The sequence below is a fragment of the Aphis gossypii genome, chromosome 2, assembly GCF_020184175.1.
Source record: "Aphis gossypii isolate Hap1 chromosome 2, ASM2018417v2, whole genome shotgun sequence".
NCBI lineage: Eukaryota > Metazoa > Arthropoda > Insecta > Hemiptera > Aphididae > Aphis > Aphis gossypii.
Genome location: NC_065531.1, coordinates 15,788,456 through 15,813,658, shown reverse-complemented (window position 1 = coordinate 15,813,658; position 25,203 = coordinate 15,788,456). Strand labels below are relative to the sequence as shown.

Sequence of the window (25,203 nt, the reverse complement as noted above, 5' to 3'; positions counted from 1 at the left end):
TTTTGATAAACATCAATATAAAAAGTTTAAAAAAATCGCAGTAAACAGAGACCAAGTTTGGAATTTTCTTTGTTCACGTCGGTGTCTGTAATCAATAATATATATAGCTCATCGCATTAGAACAACGATTTGCAGTGAAAATCACGGTGGCTGATTACGTACGTATTTCCTTAATATATTTGTCGGTTACTTTTTTCATTTGACCGGACTACTAGAGTAATAAAAAACTATGTATTGAGAAAATAGAAAAATAATCTCTTCGAAATGAGTATACAGCGACACTCATTGAATTCTAATCTTGAAAACGGTTACATGTTATGTAGCTTTTGAGAACTAGTTGCTTCCCAAACAGTTTTCTACAGAAAAATATAGTTATAAGAATAGAAACAATCATAGTTTTAAAACAAATAACACTTCCTCGTTTTACACGGAATTTAAAAACAAGTAAAACTCTATATAAAATTCACATTTAGTATTGCTTATCGCGTGTACTGCAGTTCTTTAATGTTTTAAATCTATGAAATCAATTAAAAATAACTAAAGGCGAATAAGCAAGATAAGTGTCCAAATATCTAATATGAGTACTCCATTGAGATTTTTTTTTTTAACACATTCTAAATAAAAATATTTTTATTTTCGTCGTCAATAAAATGTTTCATTTTATAAGAGTTGTATTTTTTGTTATATAGTAGTTAATTATACAGGTAGTTAATGCAAACCACCATTTTTTCCTAATCCAATAACTAAAACATAATATTAATTTATTACAATTATAACTATAATATTATACAATGTATACTATTATTATGTATTTTTTAAATTTTTTGTTTAATACTAATAATAATAATCATATAAATGTGAAATGTATAGGTACCTATAATATTATAATAATATACTACCCTGTTATATTATACCCTATGTATTTAGTGAACGTGTTTTAACCTTTTAATTGTTTATTTATAACTTATAAATAAACAAAAATGAATAAATTCATAATTCATATTACTTATATTATATATTACTATTTACTTATAAATTTGTCAAAACTATGCCATATCTCGTATATTATATTCAATTGAGTAACACAGTTATTATATGATTTTAAAATAGGGTTTAATTACACTATAGGTTAATACCGAGTATAATAGTTATGCACAGTGTATAATTACATAAATATTAATGGCTGATAATTAATTAGAATATTATCGACCACCTTTTTATATTAGTTATTGCTTATTGGTTAAATTGCATCTAAATCATGTGATATGCTTAATGTATTAACGAAATCCATTTAGTCCACCAATATAATATGTACTGAATTTATATCGAATTGGGTCTATTACCCAGTTATTAGTAACAAAAATAAATAGCTTGGTCGTTCCTAATATGGCCGTTATACTTACTGTATTTGTATAGGTATTATATAATATCACGTAATCACAAAATTATATAACTTTTTAGGATATTTTACGACGGTTATACCTAATATTATTGCACATTATTGCGATTTTGGGATCAAAATTTACCGGTTCCAATTAAAACGTCTGAGCCTTAAGGGTATTTGGAAATTTGGAATTAATTATTGATATCTATAAGTAATAAGTTAGTCTAATAAATGCATTATACCTACTTGTAATTCCTGACCTGAATATCAACAATCCTACAATTTTTTAACAAAATTGTATACTTGTTTCAATTATTCAATTTTGAAATCTATTATATTTAATATAGTTTAAGTAATATTTTATATTTATAAGAACAAATGATCGACGTTTTCTCACTTTGTATCTATCTTTCTGTATAAGTACCTACAAACTGCATTGATATGATATTCAATGCTATAAAATATATCGTAAAACCCATTAAGTGTGTATTTACATAACTCTTTAATACCAGATGAAAATATATAATTTATTGATTTATATTATTAATAAACAATAATATTACTAATCATATCACGTTTAGCTTCAAGATACAATCTAATATTTTAAAATAGATTCTTTATACGAACATTGGAACTTAAATTGTAGTTCTATCCATTTATTAATGAATATAGTTTCTTGGACATTTTGTTTTACGAACCTTTCTAAATTAATTATTTTTAAAAGTAATAAATAATAGCTATACGATTTAAAGCAATAATAATACATCTCTTGCCGTTGATTAATACATAAGTTAACTAACGAACAAACTTTGAAATTATTGATGTAGGTACTTAAATTGTATTATCATTGTTTGATAATAAAATAATAATTGTTCAATTATAATAGAAACTCCATCGTCTGATAATTGATTGGTAGAGTCAGCTTAAAGAGTAGCTATATGTGAGAACATAAAATAAACGACGTTAAAATAATATACATAATAGGTAACTATATTATGTATTATTATTGTGGACAGCGTGACAACGTATGAAATACGGAGAGTTTTGTTTGATGTTTTAATTTTTAACATAAGTTTTATCATTAAAGGTATCGTAAGTATTACAATAAAAATAAACACTTAAGACTAAACAAAAAAATAGATTGTACCTGACACTGGTCTGCCAGCAAAAGACTTCTGTGGCTGGTATATATTATTTTACCAACGCCTTTACGTTGCATTTATAGATTAAGTAAAAAAATAAATTGACAATTTTCGAGAACTTTGATATTATATTATCAACTTACTAAAGGTATAATACGTGGATTATTTATTTTAGAATTTGAGTCGCCCTTCAGATACTATAAAACCATTGGGAAAAATCTTTAAACAGATTATATGTTTTTAATACAGATTATTAAGTTAATGTACAACACTGTCGTGGCTAACTCTGTCCGTAAAAGAACAAAAGATAAGATTTATGTACTATAATGACCAATCGATTTACCTTGATACTTTACACCCGCGGTGTAATAAGTGGTGCAGTCAAAATGACTACTATAATAACTGTAGGTATTTAAGGAGTGTTTGACTTTGCAGACTCGCAATATGTAAAAAATTACTAAATACGATTTCGCAAACAATGTAAATGACAAACATTATTTACCTTGGACTATTAAAAATAGGCTAAATGTGTAACAACAGGCAAAAATTGTTTCGGTTATTAATCCTGTTATGTTTCAGTTTTGTCGCAAAACGTTTAATCTACAAATAATTTTTTGTTAATAACCACATATTTTGTGTAAATACGAATAAAAAGTAAAATATTTAATGCACTTGTTATATAAATAATGCTCATCGTACACATAGGTACTACAGTTTATAAATTTAGACACGTCATCAGCGTTCTATTACAGTTCATATTATTTCATAGGACAGAGTAAGGATTAAGGATCTATGAAGAGTGACCATCGGTTGGTAACAGGTCCAAGTATATACTATAAGGTTTTAATCGGAATGAGGGAACGGCAAAAACGTTATTTCTACACGATCGTTTTGTAGTGGTAGTAAAATATATGATTATTTTACCGGTTTTGTATCAACACATTGAGAATTGCACACAAATTGTATTTCTAAGAGTTAGTTTTTTCTTCGTATATTTAAACACATTTTATGCTATTATAGGCGTAATTGTTGAAATGGTAATTTTTATATTTCCACTTAAGTCATAAAATTTAATTTCTAATCCACTTCATCATAAAATATATCTCTTAACTATTGTTTGATTGTATTTGAAAGAATTAATATTAAAATCAATTTACTATTCATAGGGACATTTATGAGCGAGTAAACAATTTTTAAATCAAACGCTTTTAGAATTATAGTAGGAAACTTCAAAATCGAAATTGATTTATCGTCTATTCTGATATCTATACTTGATTTATTATAATAAAATTATGAAATCCGAAGGCCGATTATAACAAAAGTTTTATACGGTTTTAGTATAAAAGAACTATATTATATTTTAATACGTTTTTCAAAATAATGCAGATTTATGAGTCTAGATAATATTTTATATCAATAATTAAATTTTCAAGTCAGGGCTGAGCGAGTCACGTCTATAGGACTCTAAACGCCGAGAAACTATTTCCATAACACTAATAATTATGGCTTCAGGATTAGTGTACGAATTACGATTTTGTGTGATATACCTCCTACTTAGTGTACATTATTTTAATAAGCTGCATTCGACGTGGGTACAAACGGTCATAATAATAATTGTTACCCCGCGAGTTTTCTATGTGGAATTATATCAATTATATACTCGAACAAGTGTACTACAAATGTTATAGCTGTTGAAACCTTGTGTGTCCAACATTATTAATAGTAAGCTAGTCGGTAATTTATTTATATTCGCGTCAGTACGAAGCTCATTCGTTTTAATGAGTGAAAATATCGATGAGAAAAAAAAAGTCAAAATAGTAAAAATAAAAAAATGAACGGGACACATGACAATTGACAGATCGAACGGCTCAATGCTACCTATATATAATGAAAAGTAAATGACGTTTGTCTATACTATAGTCTCTATCGGTAGATCATAATGTCGATCTATATCTGGACAATTCCTAATAATAATTTAGATTGATAACCTTGCGTTAAGACGATTTTTTTTTATATACGACTTTTTATTATTACTTACTATTATTTCAAAAAAGTGATCGAACTGATGGTGTCATGGGAATTTTAATGTTGACGTAATTATTATAAAACTCATTTTAAAATAACACTAACCGTGATATGTATAGGCTATAGATGTATAGCAATTATTATTAAGTTGACCGAGACCATATTTGGTAGTTACAAATACCTGTGCCCATAATATTCTTGATGGCATATTAATCTGTTATACTTACATTTATATATAAAATTACGCTTTTATTTAACAGCATAAATGTTTAATATCATACTATTCTTTAGTATGTAAAACTTTCAGAATAATATTAGGTATGTAATTTAATCATGTATAATTTACGCTATTTTTAATTTTTAATATTTTAATATTGTTTAGTCTAATGATTATAATGTACTGTAAGAAACTATTGAATCACAACTATTTCAATAATTGATATATTTTTAGATTAATGATATTAATCTTAAAAATAAATTGTTGTAATATGATAAAATATTAAATTTTAAGTTTAAAATTAAATTATTTATCATTTATACTGAAGTCTTAGAAGAGTGAAAATTATATTATATTATATGTTTAATTAAATATCTATTGAATTGGCTTATTCGATTTAATAGTCAATCAATTAATATTTACTTTCGTCCATAAATGCTTTAAACATAAGAAAAAAAAAATAATAACAATATAATATACAAAATCGTGTGAAAACAGAGTGAATAAAATTAAAATTTTCGTACCTACCCACATATATTTTTTATTTTTTAATAATAGAAAAATATATAATACGCAAAGATAATCCACTATTATAATATTGCACGGTTATCAATACTGCAGTAATACGATGCCTATAGACAACGACTGATATTAATATGTTGATGTCTATAAGTTGTGTGAAACGTTTTTCAAATCGTTAAACTACCAGTAAAATGTGTTCCTCACACATATAAAATATCGTGTTATATCACGATATAATATTCTGTTGGTAATAAAAATAATATCAAAAATTAAAAATTGTACAGGTAGATGATATTATTACGATCTATGTTCTAGTAGTTAAACATTAGATTTTTGAACGTAGTGCTCTTTTACATTTGTACCTATTATTATTATTAGCATGAAGTATTAACATGGCGTTCATTATTCCCAGGGCAAAATTATAAAATTAAAATATATTCGTGGGATTCATACGAAACCATGTTCACTGTACATTATAATATTGTGACTAATAATTCTTCAAATAATAAAACAATGGTAGCTTTATGATATGATTTATCCATGTCAGAAATAAGAGCAATATCACGCTTTGAGAATTTTAGAATACGAGTTCAAGGTAAGAATTTAGGTGCGTGTACTATATTGACCTGTGACGAAATTTAAAAGGAGAGTATATTATCTCTTCTGTCGAGACGTCGTAGATTGTACGTGGACATAATATAATATAGTGTTTGTGTTACACATTTTGAAATATTTATTATATGATCATAAGATGTTGTCTGCGTTTTGCATGCTTGTAGGACATAATAAATATAATAAAATCGGTACTTCCACGCAAATCTAAAAAGTCAATTTCTCGAATATGTCCATTACATAAAATGTTTTCTAGTTAACGATATTCGTATTAATACAAAAAAAAAAAAAAAAAACACGAAAAGTAAGTACAACAGTTAGAGTGGTCTTATTCAAATAGAAATACGAAAAAAATGTCGTATGACAAGAACCACTAAACGTGTTAGGCCACTTATTAAAAAAAAAAAAAAATGTATTAATGAAGTGTAACTTTAGTGAATCAACCATTTTACATAGTTTAAACATAAAACACTTGTAGGTTATCAACTTAATAGATAAATGTCATCAATAATTTAAAACTTAAACTAAAAATACTGTATTTTAATAATCATATTATTGTAAAATTAAATGAATATTAAAAAGTGATTTTATTTATTATAGTCCTGAGTATATACATAATATTATTATATAATATCCATAAAAATTAAAAAACATGAATTTATAATGAAAAATTGTAAAAATATTGATAAAGTTGGACCTCGGTATAACTCATGAAATCTATGATATGGTATGTATAGAATAATTCATCAAATTGTTTTAAATTCACGATAAAAACAATATCTGAATATGTTGATGTATCAAAATCAAATTTAAATAAGTAGCATTTGAGTTATTTAACTTTTGGTAGGTATCATAGATGATACTTAATAAGACAATTATAGGGCTATGATAAAGAGTTTCTAATTTATAGGGCCAAGGAAAATTGAAAATGTTATAGTCCATTTTTAAGGATTTTTATCCTTAGTAGATATAAACATTTTGATAACCAAAACATTATAAGTTAAAATTTTGAATTAGTTATGTTAAAATTTTTAAAAATTCTATTCACTGAATAATTTAAGGTATGGAGTGGGAAATTAAAAAAATAATATTTTAAAAAGTTAGTTTTTATCACTATAGAATATTTAAGTAGAACAAAAAAATATCTCAATGATTTGAAAGTAGATTCTTAATGTGTATTTAAAAATGACTCTAAATTTTAATTAATTCCTTATTAAAGGAAAAAAATAAGAATGATCCATAAGGTAAAAATTAATTTTCAATTCAACATATGTAATATACAAATTATAAGAACTACCTATTGTAAAATATCATATTTAATCATATTATCCAAGTATTATTATATTATACCTTTATATATTTGTATAAAAAACTGTTTGTAGATAATAATAATCTTTACTAAATCTTTACTAATACTGTTCGTGTCTCAAAGGTTATTTCATAAAAATAGAAAATAGAGAATTATCTTAGAATTATTCAACATTTTTTTTTCATAACGTTTAATTAATGATAATTGGATATTATTATTTTTATATTATTGAATAAAAAAATTCCGTATTCAGATAACTCTATTAAATTCAAAGCGCATTAACATTATCTATGTTATGGCTGACTGTGAGAAATGTTTTGATTGCAATAGTTGCTACCTACTGATTTAAAAATAACATGTTATATTCATCTGGATCTATCTATAGACACTCGTCGTATGATAATCGAATACGCTCTCTCTATGTTTCCAAAGGCCAAACATGCTTTACATTCCGATCTGATTCGTATCTTTTTTTATTATTCTCATTATATATTTATCAGGCTCTATCTCAAATACCTATGCTTATTGCAATTTATTATTATTATTATTTTTTTTTTTTTTACAAGTTTTACATGATATTCTAAGCAAATGTTACAAAAAAATATGTATTATACTAGTAAACTATCAAACACTTAATAAATAATATATATTACAAGTTATTAAGATTCAAATAATAAATTATCAATATAGACGATAGTTCTAAGATTATTGATTATTGTAATTATTATTATTATTTTTTTTATCGTTATTATTTGAATATGTTATAATTTTATAATATATATAGATGTTTTAATTGTAATTTTTTTTCTTTAAAATATATTATTAAATTATAATTATATATATATATTATTTTTATATTCTTACATATTTATTAGGAATTGAAATCTAGTCTGTTAAGATAAGTAAATATAAAATTATTAAAACTCGTATTTTACAACTTGGTTTGTTAGTAGTTTTATAAAAAAATCACTATAAGCTACCCTTAATGTTTATTAAATAGGTAATAGTTTTGATGAAAAATAACAAATTTATAAAAGAAGTGATAGTAAAACTTACAGGAAAACTACTGTATCTAACTAAATTATAAAACAAACACAAAATATTCAAATAATATTTAATTAAGTAATAAGAATATAAAACAAAAAAAAAAAAACAAAAAGTAGAGCTTTAAAATTAAAATAATTTTGTACACATAGCATTACAGATAATAATATATTATGTGTAGGTACAGTGTCTTATTATTTATTTATTTCACTGTTGATGTCAAAACACTGGAAATATTTGTATAATAGATTTGTATGAATTTTCCAAGATGCTTTAAAAACTATACATTATGAAATTTAATTTTTTATCAAAGTGAGAGCAAGAACGTGTTGTTGTCTCTTGTACATTTATAATTTTCTGTGTTTCATTATTCAAAATGCATACCAAATTCTTGTTAATATGAATTCATAACGTTTATTGACAAACAACAAATAACAATATTCTAAACCGACAAAATATACAAAAATATGCATTGTTATAATAACATAAACGAAAACCACGAATAATCGAAAAAAATTGAATAAAAAGACGAACGATTATCTACGACGAACCGAAACGTCAAAAATTGTCTCGAGTCCACAGTGGACAACGTCACTGGGCTTATATAATATTATTATAATGGTCATTCGAGAGCGCATTCGATATAATGAGTTTTGACGAAATCGTTGAAAAAATATTCAAAACATCGCACGTGCATCTGTACCTAAACACGTCGTATACACGGTGAATAGTGATTATTTTATCACTAAACAGTCGTCTGTTTAGTAAAATGATGTATTACCTACATTTCTTAAAGTTATAACGACACATTAAAAAAGATTAACTATATTTTTCATTTTTTTTTATCGTTATATATTTTTTTTACCTTTTGTAGGTTAATGAAAACTTATTTTAAATTAAAATATTTTTCAGTCAGCTATAAAATTTTTCATGAGCAAATACATTTTCCGAGAACATTAGTGTACAGTGATAACAAAATCAGTCTATCACGCACACAAAATGTATTAATATGCAACGTCTATATCTAACGATATAATATATACATGATAATATGATTTATACATTAAACGCGACCGGCTTGTGTGCAGGTTAGTTACATAATATGTAACACGAAGGTCCAGACGCGGCAATAGAACATAATATATCTAATAATATTATACGCATATTACATATGTATACATATTCATTATAAAATGTGTTAGTTATTGTTATATATGGTCCATATAATACACATGTACGAAATTGATGTACGCCTAGCGCGCTTCCTGCTGTATAACTGTGTTGCAGGATTCGTTTTTGAAGAATTATGACGCGTGCTATCGTAAACCGTGGCCAACGAAGTCGCGTTTTTTGAGTTTTCTATATAATATAATAATAATAATAATATTATGCCATCTCGACGTCATCGGTTTCCGTGTGAGCAAATCACGACGATACACACGACGCGGTAATTAATAATTATGTAAGGTGTAAATATTTCTAAACATATAATTATTTCCGAGTCAGCATTATAATAGTGTTATGTTGTGTGCCATTTGTGTGTGTGTGTGTGTCATAATAGAGCGCGACCTTTGACTTATTGTCATAATTAGGTATGTATTATATATAATAGGTACACATAATATCACTCGTTTGATGTCAGTATGTTCGTATAAACATAATAATAATATGATATGAACGTCATAATAATATTGACGAATGAGTCCGAAAAGAATAAAAAAAAAAAAAAAAATCGAAAAATGTGTCGTGTGTTCGAGCAGAAGTCGTGGGGAAAGCGTAGTGGATAAAATGTGTATATATGTTATGCAGATAATAGATAATACTATATCCTATATATCCGCTGTATAAGCAATGCGAATCAAAGTCTTTTATTAATTTAATTGGACGCTTCGGTAATATGTGTACAGAGAAAGTTTACCAATCGTTTTATTTCGTTTTTTTCACGGATATACGTGAACTAAGACACGCAGCACTTCGATAATATCGAACACTTTTAGGCACGCGTGTGCGTAAGTGGGTGGACTTGCACCCAAACATCATCGTAATATTAATTGTTACGTTTAATCGCGTTTCGTTCGATAAACGCGATTAATCGAAAAACAATGCGACGGCCGAAGGACGAATCGGTTTCGGTTTTTTAAATCGAATTAAGATTTTTTGAGTGCGTTTGCCGACCGCACAGCTGCAGCTCAGTGACTCGACGGGCCGATTCGCGGTAGTTTATGTATGACCAAAACATGATAATATTATTATATGCGTATACGTAAAGTACGACGAGAGTCGGTCGCCGTTGGCTTGGCAGGTCGTCGTCGCTCGTCGTATATTATATTAATATTATTATTACTATTATTATTATACAGGGCCATAGATAATACACCTTGTCATAATGTTTTTACGGTCTTTGGTCGTGGCAATCAAATAATAATAATATGCATATACAAATATTTGTGTGTGTATGTTATGTATGTGTGTGTGTGTGTGTTTCGGCAACTCACGTCATTAGCGCAAATGTGTTTGCGAAATACCATATAGTCGTCACCGTTGCCACATTATAACATATTATTATAAGCACCTTACATAGAATCTCGCAGAAAACCGCAACTCAGTTGTAGTACTATTATAAAACGAGTACTGCATTGAAAGAAAAAAAAATATATTAAATTGTCAATACTTCCCGAGATCGGGTGAATTATTAATATTGTGTGTAACTATCGTTTGAGTTTTAACCGGCTTCTGTGTAGAGTCGATTAAAAATAAAAACCGTTCTACTGATGCAATTATTATATTATAATAATATGCTGTATAGTTACATTTTAACGGCAATGAAAAAATATAAGATTCTCATCAATACTATCATGAGGTTATTGCACCAAAATATTAGTGAATATAAGTAGCCAAATAGGTGCTTACTCGGGCAATAGATTTTAAACGAATTCTACGATTATATACTTAGTTACGTTCTGGAAAATAAATCATCAATTACATTGAATTTTAAATTAATTATTTATAGAGTTGGAGCACAAAAAGTGATTGCAAAATAAAACAAGCACTACCATAATACGATTTGGAATTCGGAATTTATCACTAAATAAAGAATTTTTTTTAAGAGAATTTGTTTTAAAACGTTTCAATATAATATAATATTTTGTTATTAAAAGTTTGATATATTTTTACGTCATTATAAATATATTATTATAGCTGCAAAGAATTTAAAACTGTGCAACTGTTATAAATATAATATGTATACGTTATACCATATAAAAGGAAATAAACATGTTAAAACTAAACTAAACTATTTTCACCTAAATAAATATAACGTATATATAATTGAGTGAATAATACTTAAAAATACTATTTTTTTATATAAATTTAAATGCATGCACATTGTACCTACTTATATTTCACCAGCAATGACTCATTAACCCAATCATACCACACGCTAATGTCAATCTGTGTATTATTAAGCTAAAGTTTTGCAACAAATGTAATCGTTATTAACCTCTTTAACCACATCGAAAAATAAACGTATTGCACAAGTTGAATAATTGTGGTTAATATTCTGCCCACCAAGTTAATTTTAATGTGATTTGTATTTTTAAAAGATTAACAAACACTCTATAGAAAACGATTTTATTTTAAAAGTACTGTGAATAATAATTTATCCATACATTTTGTTTACATAAACAATAGATAATATTTTTGAATTTCAAATTTTTACAAGCATTTATAATTCTTATATGCTATGTAATTCAAAGTTAATTATGGAAAAGATTTATTATACAAATAGATTTTATAAAAAATAAATTACATTTAATGATATTAAGGTGCATTTTTTTTTTTAATTAGAAAGTTAGTCTATACAAGTATTATACAAACTTTTCTATTAATATTTAAATGTATTAAAATTCTAATGAAAGTATATTAATTACATGGTTTTTTTCATATATTTGTTGAGTAATTATCAGATAAATAATGTTGTATGTATACTATGTGAATTTTCTATTTATTTTTTAACATTAATTAAATTAAACTAATCTAAAAGTTGATTTATTTTTGTAAAAACATTTCTATAGATTCTTGCCTTTTAAATTGGATATAATATATTCAGAAATGACCTAGATTATTTTTTCTGAAGTATATAATTATATATTAATACATAAAATTAATTTTGATATCATGTTCATTTATGAGTTATGTCTTGTAATCTCCCATATTTGATGTTTATTGCTAAAATTTAGTCCTGGAAAATGTGGTTAATTAATATATTGATTAGCTTGAAATTATTATCGCTAACAAGATCTTATTGACATTCTTAGGTTCACTTTTTTATAAAATTGTATAGGTATTATACAACAATAATAATTGCGCGTAGGTAGCTATGTGTAGTATGTGTGTAGTACTTGTAAAGTTGTGAAAAATATGTTACCCTTTGTGTTTCCTCTAACTATATAAGTGCTTTATACGTAGATACTTACGTAGAGTTATTATTGAGGAGACACAAAGGATAATATATTTTTTTAAATCAAAAGTCAATATTATATCGGTACTTATACAATATAATAAATTATTATATTGATACATATATATTATAAATTGATGAACATTAAGAAATCGCCTATTATTATTAGTTAGGTTAGTAAAATTAAAAAAAAAAGAAACTCATTCCAACGCATAGATCATTCGATATACATACCTATCGCTATATATGCGTATAATTGTGTATTATACTAACGCATAGGGTACTATAAATTTTATTTTAACACTTCAGGGTATATATTATTATTATAATATGTTTCGGCATAATAATTTTTTTTTTAATAGGAAACGCGTTATTTCCTTCTCTCTTTACACTTATACTATTTTACGACAAGTTGTGGCGTTTACGTATAGTATCGTTATAATAGTAGTCTGTCTTATTTTTTTTTCGCAAATCCAGTTTACTAGGAATAGATCGTGAAAGCGTTCGATCGATTTCGCTAATCGTAAACGCGTATGAAGTATACATTTTGAGGATTCTTCTTTTATCGAGTTGTCTACAGATATTATAATTAAAAATTTCAATGGCTATTGCAATAGGTTTTCTAATTTCGTTCGATAAGTATTTTTTTTTATACCCGAAAAACCTTGAGCTTTCGGTGGAACACTTAATAAATTGTGATACATAACGTGTGTAAAATGTGCATGTATTGTATATTGTAGTACAATTTATATCCAACTTTAAACTTTCACGAGTGTTGTGGTGTAGGAGGTATGAGAGGGCTAAGTGCACTACAGCAGCAGTGTTATGTTTGTTGTGAATTGCATAACATCATTATTAATAAAATATTACATTAATGAGATGCGACACAATAATAATGATAATAATAATAATAATAATAATGACATACAAGACTGGAAACCGCATTGTACCTACCTATATAATATCACTCATAAGTCATAATAATACTACACAAGCTTTGAAATTCACATAATATGTTTTTTAAATCAATATAATTAATTATGGGTACTTATGTTTTAATTTACATAAACATTGTATACAACACACTGCATTATGATGTATGCCTATACTCTATAGGTATATATATTATATGCACACCGTTTTAAAGATACCTCTGTGTATAAAGCTATATATAAAAAAAAACGCTTTACATCATTGATGTCACATATATGTATAATGTTATATAATTTCCTTCATTTATTATTATGATTATTATTAAAACGGTAGTACTAACTTCTTTTTTATAGCGATGTCTGCAGTATGTGAACGAAAAAACATCAAGATAAAAATAAAAACGAACCCATTATTTCAGTTCGACCTACGCCGTTCGGTATTTACGTCGTAACCGTATTATTCTGCTCAGAACGCTTAGAAAGTTACATGTTTCGGCTACGTAACGGAGGCACATAAATATAAGTATAATAAGTAAGTGCTAATATAATATAAGATCCGATCTAGATTATTTTTACGTTATTCTTGATTTTAATTAAGTACTTTTGCCGCGTGTTCGGAAACGTGCAGATGGAAAATCTTCGAATTCGACGACAACTGCAAATAATATATAGTTAGGTACCTCCTAAACATACAACGCGGCTATTCGACCATATTTTATTTTAATACTTTGTGCTGTATTTTAAGCCCAGCACTGTTCCCCGCATTAATATTATGTTTTCGTTCAACCTATATGATTGACTGTTAAACAAGATTTAAAAATTGTTTCTATAATATTATATAACACCATAATTTATTTGCGGTCGAATTAATAATGAACAATTCCAAATTGTTATCCAATATCAATACGTTTCAACGAGCAAGTAGTTACTACTTGTGTTCATCATCGGTCATATTGATGTTATAGACACAGTTCGACGAGAACCAAATTTTAATTAAAAAAATCTAAGCCACTACGTATATGAGTATATGACGTATGCCGGCCGACAAACCGAATATATTATAATATGCAATATTATTATGGTTCACATCGGTGGTTAACATTCTCGAAACGCGTACCAATTAATTTTATTATTATGGGATATAAATACGAGAATGAACTATATATTATAATATCGAGTACCTACACGTGTATTCACGAGTACATCCATTCACAAGTTATGTTTTTTTTTTTTTATATACATACGATATATGCATGTGTACATAGGTATATCGAACGTCATATCCATGAAACCGTTTACAAACGCGCTTGACTGCATTCTAAATAAAGTATAAACAGTGTAGAGGAAAAATCTGAACCGCTATCAAATCGCAGTGTAAATATAGCGATATTTTTCTGTCAAATCGAACAATATAATACATCCTAAACTTGCTTGTATTTGTCGTGTATTTCAGGAAATGTTTGGATTATTTACAACGCATCACATTTTAATGCATAAATAATAATCATAAAACGTTATATTAAGTAGAGACTTACCACTTACCTATTGTGTGGTGTATCCGGGACAGGTAAATCAGAGTGACGAGTTTTAATCTACTAAATGAAAACATTCATCAATTTCCGGGTAAATTAATACGTAACTGTCGATAACGCCTTTTAAAATCGATGAATGTGTGGGCAATTTATGTATACATATATTATATACTGAAAAGTTTATTTAGTTGATCGTATAAGTATTTTGTCCGATAATTTAAGATTGTCCAGATAGCTTAAAGTGTTTAGAATATGACGTAGGACGCGTGTGTGGTCGATTTATAAAAAAAAAAAAAAAATCATAAAAATCCAATGCTGTAACTTTTAAAATATCGGTGACACCCATTATATTGTTCTGACCTACAATATAATCGGTTTATTCAACATATTTTTCACTACAGCGCCGATCAATTTAACTGTATTTAAAATGTTATAAAAGTAAATACTTATTCGGCAGTTATTCCTTCAGAAGTTATTGATGTAGATATAATAATTATAGATTTTAAGCAGACAAGAAATTATTTTGATTAAATAAAATATAATATTTAATAAAAAAAAACAATAAAACCTGAATAAATATACCTTAGATATTATATTATATTAAAATCGGGAGTTTTAATTATTTAAACGTTTTTTTTTTTATTATTAATTTGTTGGTTTAGTGTTTTAATATTAATCACTACGAATCAGCTCTAAATAAAATGATCTTAAATAAACATCATAAATTGAGTTGATTATTTTAATATTATTAAGACATATTGTGCTACACAAATAAATATTAACAATTCGTAATAATAACTGATTAGTGATAACCATGCATTATTAAAAAGCGTTACGGGTACACAATATACATATTATATAATATGCCAAAATCAAATAAAAAATATCAACTACTTGTATATACAATATACATACTATCTATATTTACTTTGTAAGCGATAAATAATGCATTATTTAAAGTTACAATTGTTTCTCTAGAAATTATTCTCTTATTCTCTTAATAATTAAATTGATTATTTTAAATATTTAATTTATAAAATCAAACACTATTGCCCATTCAATAAATATCGAAATCATTCATAAAAGGTTAAAATATTAGACATCAAATATTTAAAATAAACTGTTAATACTTTTTAAGTGTATATTACAACACATTTGCATTACAGATTATTATTGATTTGAGAATGATTCTTTAAAATATTCCTAAACTGCAATTGAATAATAGTTTATATCTAGCAGAAAAAAATAATACTGATATGAAAATAAAAGTAATTGTGTTTGATAAGATAAAATAAAATAAAATAATTAAATATTGAGATTATGTTATGGTTTTGCAGTTCAGAATAAGCTAAATTTAACCTTCCGAAAATAATGTGAAAAAAAGAACTTTTATAGTTTATAAATAATAGCTATCTATTAAGTTGTCATAGTTGTACCTATATTATGCAGACATTAGTACATTACCGTTGTGCGTGAAACAAGATTTTGATTCCTTACACCAAATTAACATAAAAAAAAACCAAACAAGTAACAAGTTTGTAATTAAAATCTTGTCTTTAACAAGTTGTTAATTTTCTTGAAATAAACACGTAGAAAATCATGACAATCTTTAATCGTTGTACTGTTGTAGGTATGAATACGAGGTCAAACATTTTTGGAACGTGAAGATTTTGACAAGAGGGCATTTCAAAGACGTCATGTTCCATGGTAAAAATTTATAGATAATTAACAGAGAAATAGAGAATTTAAAATTTCATATTTATCTGTAATTAAAATCTAAAACTATTGCAAATTTATATTATCGTTTTTTATAACTAATTATTTTATATCCAAGCACATGATCATAATTATCATGAATCTTAAATAAAAAAAAATATTTAAAGAAATGTTCTTCATCGTGTTATTGCAGAAATAATGCGTACTTATAAAGAATAAAGATGCAATAATATACTTATCCATTATATTTTAAGTACAAAGTTATGTTTATTAAATTAATAAAATACATCCAAATTGTAGTGAAGTAATACAACTTATTTAATGTTGTAAAAAAAATAAAAGAAAATAGTTATGAAAAGAAAAATATAAATTCTATTCGCAGTATTCATTTCGTTTCAATCGTTAAGCTCAAATCATTCATATTATTATCTATATGAGCTACATTGAAATAATGTAAAATTCAGTAAAAAATACTATTATTTTTAGTATCATGTGTGTTTTTGATTTTAAATAGCAAGAAGAGAAATTGGACGACTGAATGGAAAAAGTGAAAGTCCTCACAGAAGAAAGATTCAAGTTCGTGGAATTCAATTAATGACATTAAGAAATGTATTTGATGACGTTATTAATGAAACAAAGTAAACAATACCATCGCTATAGACGATATGATTCTTTGTTCAATATTGTAATAAGTGTTCATGGTAAGACTTAGTTATAATAGTTATACTTATAATCAATTATAAACGTAGCTATGATGAATCTATTAAGATTTTAAGTTCACATATTTTAAATTTTCGGATATCATTTTAATAAATTATAGTTATGATCTATACACATTATACATGTTTTGCATTATATACATTTGATGATTTGTAAAAATTATAATACAAACAATAGAAATTAGAAAGTGATGAGATAGAAAAAGACACGACACAGTGTCACCAAACTCTGGTAAACCTGAACTTGAAATTTAAATAGTTGAATCGTATTAAATCATTCGCAACGTACCCAATCATCAGCCAAAACGATAAATATTAAAGATTCAAGAAATATTTACTCTTGAATAAAATTGATGTTCGTAATCGAAATATATATAGGTATGTATATATTATATAATGAATATTTATGTATGAAGTAAACTAGAAATAAATAACTCAACAAATTTTCTCCTTCAAATAATTATAATAATAATGTAAATACGTAGGTAGGCCTAATAAATAATTTCTAAGACGTGGATTTATTATACATTTGACGATATAGCGGTGATATTACGAATAAATTATTATTTTAAATTAAACCATTTTCTACGAATGATATTATGTAAAATTAAAGGTGATCATTACACGAACATTTTTATATGATATAAATTTAATTGTTAACATTCTTTTTTTTACGCTGGTACCTGGACGTCCCGAATATCCAACATAAATACCTGTTATACTATGTATTAAAATTATATAAAACACAAAGTCAATTAACAATATTATAGGCTATAGCAATAATTTATTATTTAAACTCGTTCGCTATTTATTAAGGATATGTAATATATATATTATTATTGATAAAGTTATCTTAGTGTGCATTAAAATTTCTTTAAAAATCAAAAATATATTTAGTTTTAAAGGTGTTTTCTTCAAAGAATATCATGAAAATAATAACAATGAGATATTGCTACTATTATGATAATAGACAGCGCACGTATTGTCAATTCAAATAAAAATAAATTATAAATTTATTATTATTATATACATTACTTGTAAGAAAATAATAAAATTCCTAGCTAATAATATAAATAGCATTATGCTGAATAAAATGATATAACCACACTATTCAAGTTTCTTTGAATAAGTATTTGGAATATTAAAAATGTGTCAACGGTACAAATTGTGAAATTCTTGTAAATTCATAACTTGACAATTTGTTTGATAATCATAGAATTTATTGTTGAAATGATATTAATAAGTGTAGGTATTGAATATTCTAATTTTTCCCATTGTAGTTCGATTGTGGGTAATTTAAACTATATTGTAAATTATCTCAGGAAAATCATATCCATTTATTACTTAAAAAATATCTAAGAATTGAATTATTATCATATTTTCGACTAAACAAAAAAAAAAAATTAAATATTAAAGTGTAGTAAGTATACGATATTATATTTAACTCAACGTTGGTACATTTTGAGTTGTGGCTAGTACTTATATTCTCGTTTCTGGTAATTTGTTCTACAGAGATTTTATGTAGTTTCAATTATTTTAATATAGGTGTTCAAATGCTTAAACTTATAGAACCCTTTTTACTGTACTCAATAACAACAATACGTCAATATACCTAAGTAAAAAAATAATCATGTTGAGTGCAAATAGTGCGATATTGTATTTAGAATTTCAGTTATAATAGATAAGCCCTCGGTTTCGTAGTTGGTAAGCAGCCTGGCTGCTGATATTTTTTCGTATTTAGTTCTATAGAGACGTGATATTAATTTATTAGTACAGTGCATCACAACACAAATCGATTACGTGCTAAATTTAAGATTCAAAACTATCTGTAGTTAGCGTACAAACAGCAAAAGCAATTTAAATAACAATATGTACGCATTTGTTCATTAATAGAAAGGTGTGAATTATTGCGTCGAGTTAATTTATCGGTTATTTGACGTATTACCATATTTGCCACGCCAAAACTTGTACAATAATCATGAAAACGCCGACGCCACCGTGTCATAATAACACGGGTACTCGCTAATAATAATATTAAGTAACCCGGACACGACATGATTTATTTACGACGAACGAAAAAGTTTGCTTGACATCAACCTTATTTCTAATATCGTATTAAAATCGGACTGGACTAGGATGATGAGCTACTATTATACGTATCGCGTGTCTGTTTTATGCAAAATGTAATAACACCCATGTAGTATATTGTATTGTTTCGTATGACCGTAATGGTTTTAATGTACTAATATAGAATTATTGTGTACTAACGACAGCACTGTGCAATAAACCTTTCAATAGGTACAAAATTATACTAAAACAAACAAAAAAAAATAAATAAATAATTGTAAATTGTACATAATATTATACGAGCGAAAAAGTGCTCGGGCGGTTTTGCGCCTGTGTATAAAACATTAAACATGTAGAGTGGACAGGTTTTTTTTATCACACCTATATGGCTATAAAATTACAATGTGTTTTGTTGAATGTTTTAAATCTCGGAAAATGTCATAGCGATAGGTATTATTTATTCATTTTCAATTCTATACTATATGATATATATACTGTACGTAACATACATATGTAAAGCATATATAGGAAATAAAATTATATACTACACGTAGGATTAACTAAATTGTTATACGACCTATGTACCCTCCAAATACGGAGTGTTTCACCAAGAGTGTTCACCTTTATTATTCGCTAATGGTGTTTTTTTTTTTTTTTTTTGAAATTCCAAGTTTAGGTATATTGTTTTCGATTATTCGACACTAAATCAAAATTCTAACGAGTGGTTGTTGAGTTATTAAAATATAATACATATTGTATACACTTACTAAGGATAGGTACTATTGTTTTACGAAAATATATAGCAATTAATGTAAAATACTCGTGTTTGATCTAGTATTAATTATAGTTTATGACATTTTCGAAGAAGTTGTTTGATTAACAATTCGCAGGATAAAAAAATCAATTCTTGTTTGAAAGTTCAACAATTCACCTCACCTCATGATATTTCAAAAGTGGTATAAAATTCCTAATAATTTGAAATATTGTCCTTACGCAGATATACTTGAAAATCCGAAAAATCTAAGTTTATAATATAAATTATTTAAGGAAAATAATGGAGTGACATATGATTGATGAATCACCTTGTATTATTAAATAGTATACTATTATTAATATTATTACTATTATTATTATTGTTGTTGTTTATTTTTTCAAAAAGATAATAGGCCACACTGAACAAGTTCTTGTGGGGCCCATGAGTTCACAACTTATAACATTAAACTCAGTACATAAATTCATGTTTATATAATTTACATTTTATTTTTTTTTTTAATTTTAGACTTTTATGATGAAACTAAGTAAATTATGCAATGTAGGCAATATTAGTTAATATAAAGAGACTCATAGTTTAATACAATATTTATAAATATTTATAATAGGTACCTAAATAATAAGATACATTATGTAAGTAACTAGATTAAAGGTATATTAGGTATAATATTTAAAGTTTCATATTTTGTTCATTCTATAGCTAATAAGTCATTTTTTTTTTTTTTTTTTTAATTAAAACTATTAAAGAATGTTGTTTTGACGTCTAATGGTAACATTATATATATATTTTTATACATTTCATGCCCGATAGTAGTACTGTATGTATAGATATAGTTAGTAAAACTTTGTATTATTACACTTTAACGTTGTTTGTACTGTAGAAATCACTGCAACGAGTTTCCGTTAGAACAAGTAAAACGCTATAGTTATACCTATTGACACGAGTCAAGATATATTATTTGCATAAATCGAAATATAATATACGTTTACATGGAAAATGGTTAGAACAAGATATCGGCTACAACGAGAAAAACACACCAAGCCGCTATCAGTTATTACGAACAAATCATTATCTTTTTATAATGTAGATATGAATTTGTATATATATAAAAACGTTTCTACGAGTTTTGGTGTTTTCGAGTTTTGCAATGGTAACGAATAACGTCAGTAGTGTGAAAACTTCCAATCATGTCTCGTTGTCAATTTACGTTAGACGAAAAAATCCATACAATCGATCGGCCAAAAAACGACGGACAAAGCAGAAAACTTTATACCATACCACTGGAACACAATCGGTTAACAGCGATCGCGAAAGAACTTAGCACCTTGGAGTCAACGATTTCGAACGTACGAAGCAGACGGAATCCGCTGAAAACGATGTGTGAAACCAAGCCAAAAAAAGGACGGTGGTGTACGGCACAGCATAGAGACCTCGAAGAAGAGCTACTCGAGTGGTTCGATCGACAACGATTCTCGAAAGAACCTATACGTGATTCTATGTTGAAAGCAAAAACTGAACTAGTGGCTGAAAAACTAAAGATAGAGAATTTCAAGTGCTCTGCATCTTGGATTCTGCGTTTCCGGCAACGGTACAACGTTGGTTTTGGCCAGATGTCAGGTGAGTCGACAGCAATGTGTTCTAAGATTCATGATGACGTTTGGCCATCCGGAATAGGTAACAGAGACGATAAAGTGTGCTGAGATGAAATTGTATTAGTTAAATCTTGAAAAAAAAAAGTTATCGAGTGCAGTCAGATTATGATTTTGGAACTGTACCATTATATTATATAGTATGATATCCGAAGCTCGTACTGCAACGAGGACTCTTGAAAAATTTCATTGTACAAAAAACGACGCAGATACTAAAAGAAAAACGTTTATTTTATCATAACCCACAATTGACAAAAAATTCGATCTTGGCTTTTTTTTTTTAAGAAATTAAAATATTCCACAGATTTAATATGTTGTATTTTTAATTTAACGTGTAATAATTATCTGATGAGACGTTTCAATAAAACTCGACAATAACTAAAGTAAAACCGTCTGTTTTGTTATAGTATTTTCTCAGTTTGCCGTTTACAATGGGCATTCGTTGCAACAACAAATGTGTTCGATTTAACCGTATATATATTGTACCTATATTATAACGAGTAAATGAGCTATTGGTCACAACGAGAAAAACTCGCTGGCCCTATAGGACTGCATCGTCGCCGATTTCTATGTACAATAATATTATTCCTAACAATTCATTTTATAAAGTCTTAACTTTTTATTGTTAAATCGATACGTGTGTAGGTTTCAACCTATTGCGTTTAATAGTTCACGTGTACAATATATATAATATTACGCCCTAGATTCGTATCAATAAAATGAAATACATGGAAATGTCCGGACCGAAATACACATAAATAATATGCTCGCTATTATTGTTATCGTTTGTTGTAGTTAATATATACTTTTCGTGTATAATATTATGTTGCGCGCAATTACAGGATTCTGCGAGTGTACCTGTCTACATATAATATAATATATACGTATATACCTACGTAGGTACGAATAGAATAGTGACAGCTCGCTCATACATATATATTGCGTCAAAGAAAGAAAGAAAATGAAATTACCGAATTCCGTTGATTATCAAACGCATATTACTATATATTCTTGCGCATATTGTCTTAAATCTAATTTGATTTATGCAATACCTATGCGTTTTGCCCGGTGTCTGGGAACAAAATAACTAATACTCGTAGAACGTCGTGTTTTCGGACGCCCGCGAAAACCAATCGAACACAGCACAAAATTGTATAGATATAATGTCGTTTTTTATCATGATTGTGTTGCGCAACCGAAATTCACGTGTCATTCGTGTACGGATAGTTACGGCGCACACATGCAATATAACGCTATATACGTATTTTACACTGGCGCGCATGTATACTGTTTTGTATATACCTACAACATATCAGCTATAATATACGTATTATATTATATGTTATTGTGCGTGTTATGGCATTAATACGATTTTTTTTTTTTTTACGTAAGTCAAAGGCTCATGAGAATTCGTTCAATTAAAAGGTGTATATGAGATACCTACCTATAATACATATATATTATATTATATAGATTTGTGCTGTGGATTACGTGTATGTTCCGATAATTGTGTTTCGATACACGTCCGTGGGTGTTTCAAAAAAAAGAAAATAATAATAACAATAATAAAATAAACGTGCAGAGTACAATGTTCATTATTGCCAGCCGTAGTCGGTTACCGTGGTAATTATGTAACTCGAGCTGACACCGGCACACCCCGCGATAGCTGCTGCACCGGCTCTATACGCCGCTCAGCGGATTTCGATGTCTTATGGAAATACCGTAGGTACCTGTATCGACTTGCATGGATACGCACTTGGGGTATTTCACTTTCTAGATTTTCGGTCAAAAAATATGATATGTACGGATGAGGTGTATTGGTGCACGTGAACGGTCGACATTAAATGAAAAAATTTAGGTCACAGAAATCGGAAATATTATTTCATGTTCAAGTATTAAGCTCGGCGTCAATGTAATTATTGATAATACGTAGGTACGGTTATGTCATAATAATATATATTATGTGTCACAGTATCATATTATAAGATATTGGATTCCTCCGTCCGCTAACGAGGATCGAATATTATCATAATATTTATATAATAATCCGATAGAGAGACTAGTTTATAGGTGAAATAGTAAAATAGCTGTTTTCCATGGCACCGGTGTTAAACTGTGAAATACTAAAACGTGAGGGTCCTTCATAGCTGTTGCGTGGTTTACAGTGTTTAATTGATTACCATTTTAAATAAGCTGTTATTTATAAAAAGTATAATGTGGAACAAAACTTTAATAACAATATTAATTTTATAAATAACATACTAATTTGCCATGTAAAACCATACTTATTTCAGAGAATTAGAAGATTACCCAATAGGTAATAATAATATTGGTGTTATATAAATATTAGAAATTAGAATATAAGTCGTTAATATTATCCATATCCTTACAGGTACGTGTTGGTTACTTGACATGATTTACTTAATATAGCTGATTTTTGAATTTAATTATGTAACTATACTTTGGAGAATAAATAAACTAATTATGTAGGTATGCATACGATATAGTGTTATGCCTAATCAGCAGGCATATGTATTATATAATATGTTATTTTAATCAGTTAAAATCAGAGTTTTTATTAGAACCTGTATATTTTTTTCCAATTATAATAATTATAGTTAAAATAAGTTTTCAGTGTAAAATATCAAAATTCAAATGTAATAAATAGGTGCTCAGAAAATTTATTTCAATCAGTATCAATAGAAGTACAATTAGTAGAATTTTAGTGTATTTAGATAATAAATTAACGTAGAAATAATGTATTGTATACTAAATATATTTTTAATTAGACATTAAAATGTACAACCTTAATAAAAATTAAGGAATACTGTAAAAACTTAATTATATTTTATACTTTTTTCAGCCAAAGTTAAATTCAGTTCATTTTTTTTTTGTATGAAATTCCATTAGGTATTAAAAAATTATTTATTTGTTTTCATTAATACAAGATGATTTATTTCCTCAAATCGCATTGAAATTTTGAAAACATTTTTTTTTTTTTAATCTTTATATTTTATTTGATTATATTTAAACTAATAAATCAGCTCTCTTTTATCTAAACATGTTAGCGCTATTCTAAAAACTAAAATACAAATTTACAAA

At 26.7% G+C, this 25,203-nt stretch overlaps 1 protein-coding gene and 1 long non-coding RNA gene across 2 annotated transcripts; both read left to right on the top strand.

Moving 5' to 3' along the window:
- The first annotated feature begins 14,010 nt into the window (after window positions 1-14,010).
- On the top strand, window positions 14,011-17,686 carry LOC126550335 (uncharacterized). Its single transcript, XR_007604400.1, has 3 exons — window positions 14,011-14,178; window positions 16,809-16,885; window positions 17,409-17,686. It is a non-coding gene; the product is annotated as an uncharacterized LOC126550335 (long non-coding RNA).
- Window positions 17,687-21,569: 3,883 nt separating this feature from the next.
- LOC114125455 (tigger transposable element-derived protein 4-like) lies at window positions 21,570-22,843 on the top strand. The gene has a single exon (XM_027989109.2). It carries the CDS (start codon window positions 21,640-21,642, stop codon window positions 22,150-22,152), a length of 513 nt encoding a protein of 170 aa, XP_027844910.2. The 5' UTR covers window positions 21,570-21,639; the 3' UTR covers window positions 22,153-22,843.
- Window positions 22,844-25,203: the final 2,360 nt, after the last annotated feature.